Genomic DNA, 15508 nt, shown 5'->3' with positions numbered 1-15508 from the left:
GGCATATGAGGGAAGATGGAGTTGCAGGGTGAGTGCATATGAGGGTAGATGGAGTTGCAGGGTGAGTGGCATATGAGGGAAGATGGACCTGCAGGGTGAGTGGCATATGAGGGAAGATGGAGTTGCAGGGTGAGTGGCATATGTGGGAAGATGGAGTTGCAGGGTGAGTGGCATATGTGGGAAGATGGAGTTGCAGGGTGAGTGGCATATGAGGGAAGATGGAGTTGCAGGGTGAGTGGCATATGAGGGAAGATGGAGCTGCAGGGTGAGTGGCATATGTGGGAAGATGGAGTTGCAGGGTGAGTGGCATATGAGGGAAGATGGAGTTGCAGGGTGAGTGGCATATGAGGGAAGATGGAGTTGCAGGGTGAGTGGTATATGAGGGAAGATGGAGTTGCAGGGTGAGTGGCATATGAGGGAAGATGGAGTTGCAGGGTGAGTGGCATATGAGGGAAGATGGAGTTGCAGGGTGAGTGGTATATGAGGGAAGATGGAGTTGCAGGGTGAGTGGCATATGAGGGAAGATGGAGTTGCAGGGTGAGTGGCATATGAGGGAAGATGGAGTTGCAGGGTGAGTGGCATATGAGGGAAGATGGAGTTGCAGGGTGAGTGGCATATGAGGGAAGATGGAGTCGCAGGGTGAGTGGCATATGAGGGAAGATGGAGCTGCAGGGTGAGTGGCATATGTGGGAAGATGGAGTTGCAGGGTGAGTGGCATATGTGGGAAGATGGAGTTGCAGGGTGAGTGGCATATGAGGGAAGATGGAGTTGCAGGGTGAGTGGCATATGAGGGAAGATGGAGTTGCAGGGTGAGTGGCATATGAGGGAAGATGGAGGTGCAGGGTGAGTGGCATATGAGGGAAGATGGAGGTGCAGGGTGAGTGGCATATGAGGGAAGATGGAGTTGTAGGGTGAGTGGCATATGAGGGAAGATGGAGGTGCAGGGTGAGTGGCATATGAGGGAAGATGGAGTTGCAGAGTGAGTGGCATATGTGGGAAGATGGAGTTGCAGGGTGAGTGGCATATGAGGGAAGATGGAGTTGCAGGGTGAGTGGCATATGAGGGAAGATGGAGCTGCAGGGTGAGTGGCATATGTGGGAAGATGGAGTTGCAGGGTGAGTGGCATATGAGGGAAGATGGAGTTGCAGGGTGAGTGGCATATGAGGGAAGATGGAGTTGCAGGGTGAGTGGCATATGTGGGAAGATGGAGTTGCAGGGTGAGTGGCATATGTGGGAAGATGGAGTTGCAGGGTGAGTGGCATATGAGGGAAGATGGAGTTGCAGGGTGAGTGCATATGAGGGAAGATGGAGTTGCAGGGTGAGTGGCATATGAGGGAAGATGGAGCTGCAGGGTGAGTGGCATATGAGGGAAGATGGAGCTGCAGGGTGAGTGGCATATGAGGGAAGATGGAGTTGCAGGGTGAGTGGCATATGAGGGAAGATGGAGTTGCAGGGTGAGTGGCATATGTGGGAAGATGGAGTTGCAGGGTGAGGGGCATATGAGGGAAGATGGAGTTGCAGGGTGAGTGGCATATGAGGGAAGATGGAGTTGCAGGGTGAGGGGCATATGTGGGAAGATGGAGTTGCAGATTGAGTGGCATATGAGGGAAGATGGAGTTGCAGGGTGAGTGGCATATGAGGGCTGCAGACTGACAGAAAGATGTGAAGGGGTGCAGAGTGTTTGAGAGGGGTAAGTTGGTGTACAGGCAGGGTGAGATATGTGGGCAGGGTGTGTGACATATCGTGGTGTAGTGTGTGTGATCTGGGGGGTGCAGGCTGTATGGGGAGTAGGGTGTGTGAGATATGGGGGTGCAGGTTGTATGGGTAGCAGGGTGTGTGAGATATGGGGGTGCAGGTTGTATGGGGAGCAGGGTGTGTGACATATGGGGGTGTAGTGTGTGTGATATGGGGGTGCAGGCTGTATGGGGTGTAGTGTGTGTGATATGGGGGTGCAGGCTGTATGGGGAGCAGGGTGTGTGACATATGGGGGTGTAGTATATTACAGGTGTGCTATATGGAGGTGTATATAGTGGTGTAGTATATGGGGGGTATAGTGATGTAGTATATTACAGGTGTGCTATATGGAGGTGTATATTACAGGTGTGCTATATAGGGGTGTAGTGATGTAGTATATTACAGGTGTACTATATGGGGGTGTACTATATTACAGGTGTAGTATATGGGGTGTAGTGATGTAGTATATTACAGGTGTACTATATGGAGGTGTAGTATATTACAGGTGTACTATATGGAGGTGTAGTATATTACAGGTGTACTATATGGGGGTGTACTATATTACAGGTGTAGTATATGGGGTGTAGTGATGTAGTATATTACAGGTGTATATAGGGGTGTAGTATATTACAGGTGTACTATATGGAGGTGTAGTATATTACAGGTGTGCTATATGGAGGTGTAGTATATTACAGGTGTACTATATGGGGGTGTACTATATTACAGGTGTAGTATATGGGGTGTCGTGATGTAGTATATTACAGGTGTACTATATGGAGGTGTAGTATATTACAGGTGTACTATATGGAGGTGTAGTATATTACAGGTGTGCTATATGGAGGTGTAGTGTATTACAGGTGTAGTATATGGGGTGTAGTGATGTAGTATATTACAGGTGTGCTATATGGAGGTGTATATTACAGGTGTGCTATATAGGGGTGTAGTGATGTAGTATATTACAGGTGTACTATATGGGGGTGTACTATATTACAGGTGTAGTATATGGGGTGTAGTGATGTAGTATATTACAGGTGTATATAGGGGTGTAGTATATTACAGGTGTACTATATGGAGGTGTAGTATATTACAGGTGTGCTATATGGAGGTGTAGTATATTACAGGTGTACTATATGGGGGTGTACTATATTACAGGTGTAGTATATGGGGTGTAGTGATGTAGTATATTACAGGTGTACTATATGGAGGTGTAGTATATTACAGGTGTACTATATGGAGGTGTACTATATTACAGGTGTAGTATATGGGGTGTAGTGATGTAGTATATTACAGGTGTGCTATATGGAGGTGTAGTATATTACAGGTGTGCTATATGGAGGTGTAGTATATTACAGGTGTACTATATGGGGGTGTACTATATTACAGGTGTAGTATATGGGGTGTAGTGATGTAGTATATTACAGGTGTACTATATGGAGGTGTACTATATTACAGGTGTACTATATGGAGGTGTAGTATATTACAGGTGTACTATATGGAGGTGTAGTATATTACAGGTGTAGTATATGGGGTGTAGTGATGTAGTATATTACAGGTGTGCTATATGGAGGTGTATATTACAGGTGTGCTATATAGGGGTGTAGTGATGTAGTATATTACAGGTGTACTATATGGGGGTGTACTATATTATAGGTGTAGTATATGGGGTGTAATGATGTAGTATATTACAGGTGTGCTATATGGAGGTGTAGTATATTACAGGTGTGCTATATGGAGGTGTAGTATATTACAGGTGTACTATATGGGGGTGTACTATATTACAGGTGTAGTATATGGGGTGTAGTGATGTAGTATATTACAGGTGTATATAGGGGTGTAGTATATTACAGGTGTACTATTTGGAGGTGTAGTATATTACAGGTGTACTATATGGGGGTGTACTATATTACAGGTGTAGTATATGGGGTGTAGTGATGTAGTATATTACAGGTGTACTATATGGAGGTGTAGTATATTACAGGTGTACTATATGGAGGTGTAGTATATTACAGGTGTACTATATGGAGGTGTACTATATTACAGGTGTAGTATATGGGGGTGTAATGATGTAGTATATCGGAGGTGTATTATATAGTGGTGCAGTATAATACAGGTGTATATGGGGGTGTAGTATATTACAGGTATATGGAGGGAGTGTAGTATAATACAGGTGTAGTATATAGGGGTGTAGTGGTGTAGTTTATTACAGGTGTAGTATATGGAGGGGGTGTAGTAATGTAGTATATTGAGTAGAACTGAGGTAATTATATTAGTCCGGCCCTCTAAACCAATCCCAATTTCTCATGCGGCCCCATGGGAAAATTAATTGCCCACCCCTGTGGGAGCCCATGGAACCTCTAGGATTTGAAGAGATCCACCAACCAAGGCTTTTGTATGAAGTATTAAATACATTTCAGTAAGGGTGTTCAATATTTTTTTCCTGTATCATTTCTCATTATTACATATCACATAATATATGGACATCTATGGTTTGATTTCTTTGCCCTTAGAAATATATTTCCTTAGAAAACTGGTAACGTGTTCAATACTTATGTGACCCGCTGTATTCATCAAAGCGGTGGCGCTTAGGAAAATCACTCCTAGAAGTGATCATTTTGGGGGTGTTCCTTTAGGGTGATCCTGGGGTATGGCTTCAATGCCCTGCATTTTGGGATGTAGCTTTTGATAAGCATGTCACAGTATGTGGTTGCAGGGTTTGATAGGATGGCATGATCGGTCTCTTAGGTCACTTTATGCACCAGAGCATTTCAGCCTATAAGAATATTAACATTAAGGCCTAAAACACACTTCCGCAAAAAAAAGTCCGTGTGACAAGATCCGTTTTTCGGGTCCGTGTTTCGTTTTTTTGGGGCGTTTCTCCGGTACGTATGGCATCCGTGTGATGGCGTATGCGAGCCGTGTGTACGTGTAAAATGTCCGTGTTTGTGTCTAAAATGCCCGTGTATGTGTACGTAGAATGTCCGTGTGGAATGTCCGTTTATGTGTTGCACAATGTCGTTGATACATGTCGGCTGACGGTAGACAGAGTTGCGTGATGAGAATGAACTCGGGTGAACTTCACCCGACTTCATTGTCATGCCGCGGCTCTGTCTGTGTGCCGCGTACTGATTAGCGGTCACCTGTGAAGGATTCACCAGTGACCGTTAATCCCCCGAGTGACTGAAGTGAGCAGCCCTCTCTCATACTTACCGCTCCCCGATCACCAGCGCGGCGAGGAACAGCTGTGCAGAGAATACGCGGCAACAATTACTTTGAATATGCCGGCCGCTCATTAATCAATCTCGTATTCCCTGCTTTCCCCACCCACAGACGACTGTGATTGGTTGCAGTCAGACACGCCCCCCACGCTGAGTGACAGCTGTCTCACTGCACCCAATCACAGCAGCCGGTGGGCGTGTCTATACTGTGCAGTAAAATAAATAAATAATTAAAAAAAAACGGCGTGCGGTCCCCCCCAATTTTAATACCAGCCAGATAAAGCCATACGGCTGAAGGCTGGTATTCTCAGGATGGGGAGCCCCAGGAATAGCGCGATCAGCTGAGCTGTCACTGAGGTTACCCGCGGCCAACGCTGAATACAGCTGATCGCGCTATTCCCTTCATTAGCTGCGTGGAGCTGACAGGAGCGGCTGTGTCTTCTGCAGCTTCGGTCACCTTCATGCAGCAGAGCTGGAAGCGACGCTGGACCATCCTGGAGTACGCCGGACATGGAGGGCTTTTTCGGGCTTATTAAAGTGGTGAACCAGGGTATATGTTTGTGTTTTTTTTTCTAATAAAGGATTGTTCGGGTGTGTGTGTTTATTTACTGTAATTTACAGATTAATCATGGAAGGTATCTCGGGGAGACGCCTGACATGATTAATCTAGGACTTATTGGCAGCTATGGGCTGCCAAAAACTCCTTATTACCCCGATTTGCCAACGCACCAGGGCAAATCGGGAAGAGCCGGGTACAGTCCCAGAACTGTCGCATATAATGTATGCGGCAATTCTGGGCGGCTGCTGACTGATATTGTTAGGCTGGGGGGCTCCCCATAACGTGGGGCTCCCCATCCTGAGAATACCAGCCTTCAGCCGTATGGCTTTATCTGGCTGGTATTAAAATTGGGGGGGACCGCACGCCGTTTTTTTTTATTATTTATTTACTTATTTCACTGCACAGTATAGACACGCCCACCGTCTGCTGTGATTGGGTGCAGTGAGACAGCTGTCACTTAGCGTGGGGGGCGTGTCTGACTGCAACCAATCACAGGCGTCTGTGGGTGGGGAAAGCAGGGAATACGAGATTGATTAATGAGCGGCCGGCATATTCAAAGTAATTGTTGCCGCGTATTCTCTGCACAGCTGTTCCTCGTCGCGCTTGTGATCGAGGAGCGGTATGAGCCGGGGGAAGAAAAAAACCGAGCGCCAATGTAAGTATGACTGAGAACAGCAGAGAAAAAGGTAAGTATACTGACTATAATTTAAAAAAAAACAAAAATAAGATCGCTAGTGTAAGAACGCACACGCACGAAACGTGCTGAACACGGACATACTCCGTGTGCGGTACGTGCAGGCACGGACCCATAGACTAAAGCGGGTCCGTGCCTGCGTGCTGCCGGCCAAAAATGGACATGTCGTCCGTGTAGAAAAGCGCACACACGTACTTACCACACGGTCACACGTTCCGTGTGATTTTACGTGTGTGTGCCATCTACCATTAAATAACATGGGTCTCCGTGTGTACGTGTCTCCGGTACGTGCAAATACATACCCCACACGTGCAAATTAAACGGATGTGTGTTGCGGGTCTAAAGAAGTATTCCAGTCTACAAAAATTATCCTCCACCACTGGATATGTGATATATATTAGATCAGCATGGGTGTCACAAATGTGGGCCTTATGTCTCCTGTTCTCTGCTAGTTCTCCACGACTGTTTAGAAAGAACTGAATGGTTGCACATGCACCCCGCTGTTCTCTTTAGGCCGGGGCCACACGGGGATTACTGTGATCCCCTTGCATGACACTCGGCTCGTGCTGGCAGTACAGCAGACCCGAGTGTCATGCGTGTGTCCCTGCTACTGAGGTCTGACTGTGCGAGTGGACCTCAGCTGCGGGGGCGGGTCGGCACTCAGGAGGGGCGGGCTGGCACCGAGGAGGGGTGGGAGGGATTTCTCTCCCTCTCTCCTCCGTTGCCGGCTATTGCGATTCTCGCTCTGCACGCATGGTACAACGGTGTTCCGCGAGTGCAGTGCGATTTTTCTCCCGCCCCATAGACTTGAATGGGTGTGAGAGAAAAGAGTCTCGCATTACAGTTGCAGCATGCTGCGATTCTTTTCTCGGTCCCATTACGGCTGGGAAAATAATCGCTCTTGTGTGCTGACACAGGCTAGAATTGGTCCGAGTGGAGTGCGATGTTTTATCGCACTCCACTCGCACCGATTTTCTAGCCGTGTGGCTTAGGCCTTATTGTCTATGGGAGTGACTATTACAGCTTCTTCTTGTCCTCATAATACCGTATGGCCAGGACACACATCATGTACTGTATGTACCTATTGGTTGAACCTGATAATTTTAATAGAATAAAATGATGGCTGAATATCAAATGCTGATGCCTGATGATCAAAGAAAAGACTGATATAACGGAAAGAAAAATTGATCTGTTGACATTTTATCCTTTTCGTCCTATTAAAGTGAACAGATCATGATCATGTGACTTTAAGGCCTGCGCCACACATCCGTGCCTCCGGCACGTGTTTGTCATTTTTTACACGTACCGGCGGCACGGAGACACTTTAACCAATGCTACCCTATTGTAGCAGGCACACACACGTAAAACCACACGGAACGTGTGTCCGTGTGCGTTTGTACGTGTGTGCGATTTTCAAAGCGCTGACATGTCAGTGTTTTCTTCGGCAGCACGGGTGTCACACGGCCCGCACCCGTACCACACGGGTGTAGTGTGGATGCGGTCCCGTGTGACACGCGCCGGAGAAAACACACATGTCAGTGAAAAAAAAAAAAACATTAACTCACCTTCTCCAGCCCTCCTGTCTCTGCCGCTGCTGCCTCTTGCTGCCGACCGCCGCTCATTATTCTCATTGAATATTCACTTCACTGCCTGGCAGCAGCAGCAGCGGGGAGACGGGAGGGCTGGAGACTGAGGATCAGCACCATGGACAGCACCGCGGACGTCAGGAAGGACCAGGTGAGTATAATAATTACCGGTTCTACGTGTGCTATCGCGGATAGCACACGTAGAACACACGTGTCACGCACGTACCAGAGACACGTACTTACCTGCACGCAACACGCAGGGAAAATACGTGTCTCTCGGCACGTGCGTGAAATTCACGTGAGTGTGGCAGAGGCCTAAGAGGGAGTCAGGAGAGCGTGTTGGTAGAACGCATCTTTGCCAAGTTTATTTGTTGGGTAGACGTCTTTCCATTTTGCTGTTCCTTACAAACCTTGGGTATGCAGAGCTTCTGAACTGAGTGGGTAATGATTCCAGGCATACGTTATGCATTATGGAACATTCTTTCACAATGACATGTAAAGAATACAAGCTACATCAGTGTAGGGTTTTTTTTTTTAACTATTTCCCCTGGTAGGTGGCAGTGTTGATGCTAGATTATATGGTATGATGTTACCTGTCTACTAGGACCACCCCTAAGTCACATCTTCGTGGATGTGTATTGTAGAGTTGACAGTACTAGCCATATGCCCAACTCATAATTTTTGTCACTTGTATAAAGATGTAGGATTTAGATTTAATTTATACTTTCCTAGGGGGATATGCATTTTCCTTCCTCCTCACCTTATCTGGCTTTAAAGGGAATGCGTCAGCAGGTTTTATGAGGTTTTATGCTCATCTGAGAACAGCATGATGTAGGCAAAGAGACCCTGAATCCAATGATTTATTCCTTAAATTACTTGATGAAGCAGTTCTGACACAAGCAAAGTTTTTAGATTTAGCCATGCAGCAAAGCTGAGAGCTCCCCCCGCCCACTCCAGGCTCACTGTATACAATGTCTATTAACATTGAGCTGCTCATAAGAGGAGGGGCGTGTCGTACAAGGTGGTATGAGCCAGCTAGTCACAGCAATAATAAGTTCCCACTGCTAAAACAAACATTGAAAATAAACAATACCACAGATCTTGACAAGAGTCGCATGTTGAATTCCCTGTATTAAAGGGGTGGTTCACCCATATTTTTTATTGTCTAGTTCGATATTATATTGAGAAACAATGTGTCTCTCAAACAACTTATGTTGGCAATAGTGCCTGAGAGAGGTGCTATTGCAGACCGCTGTTCCCCGCTCCGGTGACGTCACGTCAAGTTCCGCACACGTCACATCCCTGCGGCCGGCTGCAGTCTTCCTGACTCACTGAGCTGTGGGCGGTGTTTCACTGCTGTCACAGCGCAGAGAGTCTCCTGCTTTCAGCGTTCTGCTGTGAGGGAGAAGGGAGCAGATGGGCTGTGACGAGCAGCGGTGCAACACCGCCCACAGCTCAGTGAGTCAGGAACACTGCAGCCGGCTGCAGGGATGTGACGTGTGCGGAACTTGATGTGACGTCACCAGAGCGGGGAACAGCGCCTTTCACAGACACTATTGCTAACATAAGGTATTTGAGAGAAACGAGGTTTCTCAATATAATATCGAACTAGACAATAAAAAATATGGGTGAACCACCCCTTTAACCCTTGTAGCATGCTGTCTTCAGATTACATAGCAAAAACCTGGAGAGAGATTCCTTTAAAGTTGACTACAAAGAATACAGCGCACTGATGCATCCTCTTTCTCTGGAGGCTGTTAGGCTGTTTGAACATGGAGCATTTTTGCCACTTCTTATCATAGTTTTTAAGGTTGAAGGGAGACTCTAAGTCCATCTAGTTTAACCCGTAGCCTAACATGTTGATCCAGAGGAAGGCAAAAAAAACCCAATGTGTCAAACAAGTTCCAATGGGGAAAAAATTTCCTTCCTGACTCCACATCCGGCAATCAGACTAGTTCCCTGGATCAATACCCTGTCATCAAATCTAATATACATAACTGGTTATATTAAATTTTTCAAGAAAGGCATCCAGGCTCTGCTTAAATGTTAGTAGTGAATCACTCATTACAACATCATGCGGCAGAGAGTTCCATAGTCTCACTGCTCGTACAGTAAAGAATCCTCGTCTGTGATTATGATTAAACCTTCTTTCCTCAAGACGTAGCGGATGCCCCCGTGTTCCAGTCGCAGGCCTAGGTGTAAATAGATCTTTGGAAAGGTCTCTGTACTGTCCCCTCATATATTTATACATTGTGATTAGATCCCCCCTAAGCCTTCGTTTTTCCAGACTAAATAACCCCAAGTTTAATAACCTGTCTTCGTATTGCAGCCCCCCCATTCCTCTAATAATCTTGGTCGCCCCTCGGTTGCACCCTCTCCAGTTCAGCTATGTCCTTCTTATATATCGGTGACCAGAATTGTACACAGTATTCTAAGTGCGGTCGCACTAGTGACTTGTACAGAGGTAGAACTATATTTTTTTCATGAACACTTATACCTCTTTTAATACATCCCATTATTTTATTAGCCCTGGCAGCAGCTGCCTGACACTGTCCACTAAAGTGAAGTTTACCATCCACCCATACACCCAAGTCTTTTTCTGTGTCTGTTTTACCCAGTGTTCTACAATTAAGTACATAATCATAAATGTTATTTCCTCTACCCAAGTGCATGACTTTACATTTATCTACATTAAACTTCAATTGCCACTTCTCAGCCCAATCCTCCAATTTACATAAATCTCCCTGTAATATAAAATTATCCTCCTCTGTATTGATTACCCTGCAGAGTTTAGTATCATCTGCAAATATTGAAATTCTACTCCGCATGCCCCCAACAAGGTCATTTATAAATATGTTGAAAAGAAGCGGGCCCAATACTGACCCCTGTGGTACCCCACTATGAACTGAGACCCAGTCCGAGTACGTACCATTAATAACCACCCTTTGTTTCCTATCACTGAGCCAGTTTTTAACCCAGTTACACATATTTTCCCCTATCCCCATTATTCTCATTTTATGTACCAACCTTTTGTGTGGCACCGTATCAAAAGCTTTTGAAAAGTCCATATACACAACATCCACTGCATTTCCCTGGTCCAGGCTTGAACTTACCTCTTCATAGAAGCTGATCAAATTAGTTTGACAGGATCGATCCCTCATAAACCCATGTTGATACTCTGTCATAAGGTTATTTTTCTTGAGATACTCCAGTATAGCATCTCTCAAGAAACCCTCAAGGATTTTACCAACCGTAGAGGTTAAACTTACCGGCCTATAATTTCCCGGCTCAGTTTTTGTCCCCTTTTTGAATATTGGCACCACATTTGCTATGCGCCAGTCCTGCGGTACCGACCCTGTTATTAAGGAATCTGAGAAGATTAAAAATAATGGTCTATCTATCACAGAACTCAATTCCTGTAGTACTCTGGGGTGTATGCCATCCGGGCCCGGAGATTTGTCAACCTTAGTGATTTCGAGGCGGCGGCGTACTTCCTGCTGGGTTAAGCAGGTAATATTCAAGGGTGAATTTATGGCATCACTGGTCATGTCATCTGCCATGGCATTTTCTTGTATAAAAACCGTAGAAAAAAAGTCATTCAGCAGGTTGGCTTTACCCTCATCCCCTTCCACCATTTCACCAAGACTATTTTTAAGGGGGCCAACACTATCGCTTTTCAGTTTTTTACTGTTTATGTAGTTAAAGAATATTTTAGGATTATTTTTACTTTCTCTCGCAATGAGTCTCTCTGTCTCAAACTTAGCTAACTTAATTTGCTTTTTACATATTTTATTTAATTTTCTATAATTATATAATGCCTCATCACTACCTACCCTCTTTAATTCTTTTAAGGCTTTCTGTTTTTCTTTTATTGCTTCCCTTACAGCTCTATTTAGCCATAGGGGTTTCCTCCTATTTCTAGCATGTTTGTTCCCATAGGGTATATTTTCTGCACAAGCCCTATTCAGGATGCTCATAAAAGTCTCCCATTTGCTTTGTGTACTTTTATTACTTAGTACATCATCCCAGTTTATTGCACTAAGATCATCTCTCAACCGTTTAAAATTTGCTTTCCTGAAGTTTAGTGTCCTTGTAGCCCCTCTACTATACATCTTACTAAAGAATACATGAAAACTTATTATTTTGTGATCACTATTCCCCAAGTAACCCCCAACTTGTATATTTGATATGCGGTCTGGCCTATCGGTTAGTACAAGGTCTAGTAGTGCTCCCCCTCTTGTGGGGTCCTGTACCATTTGTGAAAGGTAATTATCTTTCATTGTTATCAAAAATCTATTTCCTTTGCTGGAACTCCAAGTTTCTGTTCCCCAATTTATATCAGGATAGTTAAAGTCCCCCATAATAATTACCTCTCCGAGACTCGCTGCTTTATCAATTTGCTTTATGAGGAGATTCTCTACCTCTTCCATAATATTCGGCGTCTTATAACACACCCCTATCAGTATTTTATTATTCATTCTCCCCCCCCTTATCTCCACCCATAGGGACTCTACATTCTCAGTACCCTCACATATGTTGTCAGGCAGGATGGGTTTTAAGCAATTCAAGAGGACAAGAGTTTTTAAAGGTGCAAAAAAGTACATAAGTTTATTATAAACACACAGTGAGGATGAACATCCGGGACATCATAAAAACATATTGTTAAAATATAATACACGGACAACCCCAATAAATAGTAAATACTCAAACAACCTCAGTCATGTCGGTTCATTATCATGTGGTCATATACTGCGGGTCACAGAAAAAAGTGCAAAGACTGCATGTCAAGCGAACCGTATTAAGTGCACGGATAAGCTACTGTGGTATAAAATAGCATTTGGCACAGCCACACATGCAATGCTGCAGATGAAGGACAGGGTTACATATCAAACACATGTCATATGGGTTTCTATGGGGCGGCATAACCTGGAATCAAGTTAGAGCCAAAGTCATGGTGCATATGAACACATTACCCCCGGTCCCATAGGGACCCCTGCGCAGATCAAATGTGGGTAATGATCCTTGAACCATACACTTGAAGTCGTGGAGTGGTTGGAGGAAGGGGGTCCATGGATAAGGAGCCTCAGAAGAGCCAGCCTACGTACGTTTCGATTAGGTTAATCTTCGTCAGGGAAGAGGCATCAGGATGGGTTTTAAGGATGATTTTACATATAGACACACACCTCCCCCTCGCTTATTTGTACGGTCATTCCTGAATAGGCTATAACCCTGTAAATTAACAGCCCAGTCATAGCTCTCATCCAGCCATGTCTCTGATATCCCCACTATATCATAATTTTCTTCCAACAATATTAATTCTAATTCCTCCACCTTATTTGTGAGGCTTCGGGCATTAGTGTACATGCACGTTACGTATGACTCTGTACCTATATTCCTGCTTACTGTATTGACTGTCCTAACCCTTCCCCCCGTACCACCCCCAATTTCATTACTTGTGCCCTGGTCACTATCTGCACTACATTCCCCTTCTTGCAAATGTTCACAAATCCTTATGCCAGCAAAGTCTATGAGAATCCTGAAGTGAAGCGTGCACACATTCAGGATTTTTTCCTTGTAGATTTTGTTACAGAAAAGAAAAAAAAAAATCTGCAGCATGTCCATTCTTTGTGTTTTAGCTGCGTTTTCACCACTGAAAGCAGTGAAGAAAAACGCATCAAAAACATGGCAAATGACATTCAAAATGTGTGTTTTTGCTGCTAGGAGATTTGGTAGTAGTCTTTGTAGTCAGCCAAATCGTACAGTTCTGGTTTTTATTCTTGGCATAACAGTTCAGCAGAGCATATCAGAAAGCAATAGGGCACATGATGTTTATAATTGAATAATCATTACCTGAAGAGCTAGTAGACTCGCCTTTTCTCATGCCCAGTTTGCAATAAATTTCTCTGTCACTATCAACATATATTTCATGACCATAACCGGTTAAGGAACAAAATTGCTGTGAAATACACAGAACAAAAAGATATCAGTTAGATCTTAGTAAGTAAGTAGAAAGTACAAAGAAGGTCATGTATACAAGTTGTCACACACTTAAAGCATATAAATAAAGAGAAGGAATTAACACGAGACCGGGGCATCTACCCTTAGGGCTGGTTCACACTAAGCGACAGTGACAACGAGGTCGCTGTTATGTCACCATTTTCTGTGACGTAACAGCGACCCTGTAAGTCTCTGTTATGATCGCTGCTTAGCTGTCAAACACAGCAGCCGAAGCAGCGATCATAACCGCGAGAGCAGGGAGCCGCGCACACTGCTTAGCGCTGGCTCCTTGCTCTCCTAGCTACAGTACACATCGGGTTAATTAACCCGATGTGTACTGCAGCTACATGTGCAGAGAGCAGGGAGCCGCGCACACTGCTTAGCACTGGCTCCTTGCTCTCCTAGCTACAGTACACATCGGGTTAATTAACCCGATGTGTACTGCAGCTACATGTGCAGAGAGCCGGAGCCAGCAGCACAGGCAGCGTGAGAGCTGCGGAGGCTGGTAACTAAGGTAAATATCGGGTAACCCCCTTGGTTACCCGATGTTTACCCTTGTTACAGCTTACCGCAGCTGCCAGATGCCGGCTCCTGCTCCCTGCTCGCTTCATTTCGTCGCTCTCTCGCCGTCACACACAGCGATCTGTGTGTCACAGCGGGAGAGCGCCTTTGAAGAAAACGAACCAGGGCTGTGTGTAACGAGCAGCGATCTCGCAGCAGGGGCCAGATCGCTGCTCAGTGTCACACACAGCGAGATCGCTAATGAGGTCACTGTTGCGTCACCAAAACCGTGCCGTAGCAGCGATTTCGGTAGCGATCTCGCTATGTGTGAAGCACCCCTTATTCTAACAGCACTATTCCATGTACGGTAATTTCCTGTCTGCATTCATCTGAAGAAGGCCTTGCTTGCCGAAACGTTACATATATTTAGGGTTTGCAATTTCCAAACCCATATCTCTTTTTAATTTATGGGTGCCAGATGTCTTTTCTTTATATGTATATCGAGTGGTATGCTATCCGCGCACCATATCGACATAGAGAGTGACGTAATCCCACCAAAGGGAATGAGATCCCTGAAGTCTCATGTGCACGTTGCTTATTTTTTTTATTTGCAGTAGATTCAAATCTGCAGCATGTCAATTCTTTCAGTGTTTTTGCTGCAGATTTCACTCATATTAATGAGTAGACAAAAATATGCACCAAAAACACTTGTAAAAAATGCAGCAAAAAACGCACTTATTTTACTCAGCATTTTTCCTGCCAAGAGGTGCACAAATATGGCAGAAATTTCCGCTGCAAATACTTAAAGGGCTTGTCCACTACTAGGACAACCCCTTCTGATTCCACATGTTTCTCCCAGGTAAAATAATAAAGACTATACACACTTCACCCTTCCAGCGGTATTCAGAATTGCGGTGTTGGGGCTCACGTGGGTTTGTGATGTCACGTGAGCCCACGTACATTCAGCACCAGCTGACTGCATCCAACCACAGACCCTGCCTGTGGGTCACTGTAGATTGTCATACAGTAAATATCTATGAGCGATAATGAACAGCCCCGCAAGTAGAATGAGCAGCCCAGAAGCAGTTACAGCCATGCCAGAGACTCAAGTAAGTATAGTGTGCTTGCTCTAATCCCCCTATCCCTTCTACCACCAATTTTAAGTGCCAGATTCTGGCTCCCATAGACTTAAACGGGGACTGGAGTCAGGTCAGATACCAGG

General features: G+C 45.1%; 1 protein-coding gene across 2 annotated transcripts in view; it reads right to left on the bottom strand.

The window, feature by feature from the left end:
• Positions 1-15508, bottom strand: part of PRXL2C (peroxiredoxin like 2C) — a 34835-nt gene that overhangs the window by 7758 nt on the left and 11569 nt on the right. For both annotated transcript variants that reach the window (XM_075340422.1, XM_075340413.1), the window contains exon 4: positions 13639-13744. In XM_075340422.1, the coding sequence (XP_075196537.1) occupies positions 13639-13744 (106 nt within the window). The remainder of the gene's footprint in view (positions 1-13638; positions 13745-15508) is intronic.

The sequence above is a fragment of the Anomaloglossus baeobatrachus genome, chromosome 1, assembly GCF_048569485.1.
Source record: "Anomaloglossus baeobatrachus isolate aAnoBae1 chromosome 1, aAnoBae1.hap1, whole genome shotgun sequence".
Lineage (NCBI taxonomy): Eukaryota > Metazoa > Chordata > Amphibia > Anura > Aromobatidae > Anomaloglossus > Anomaloglossus baeobatrachus.
Note: the sequence above shows the minus strand (reverse complement) of the source record. Positions and strands in the feature narration are given on the sequence as shown.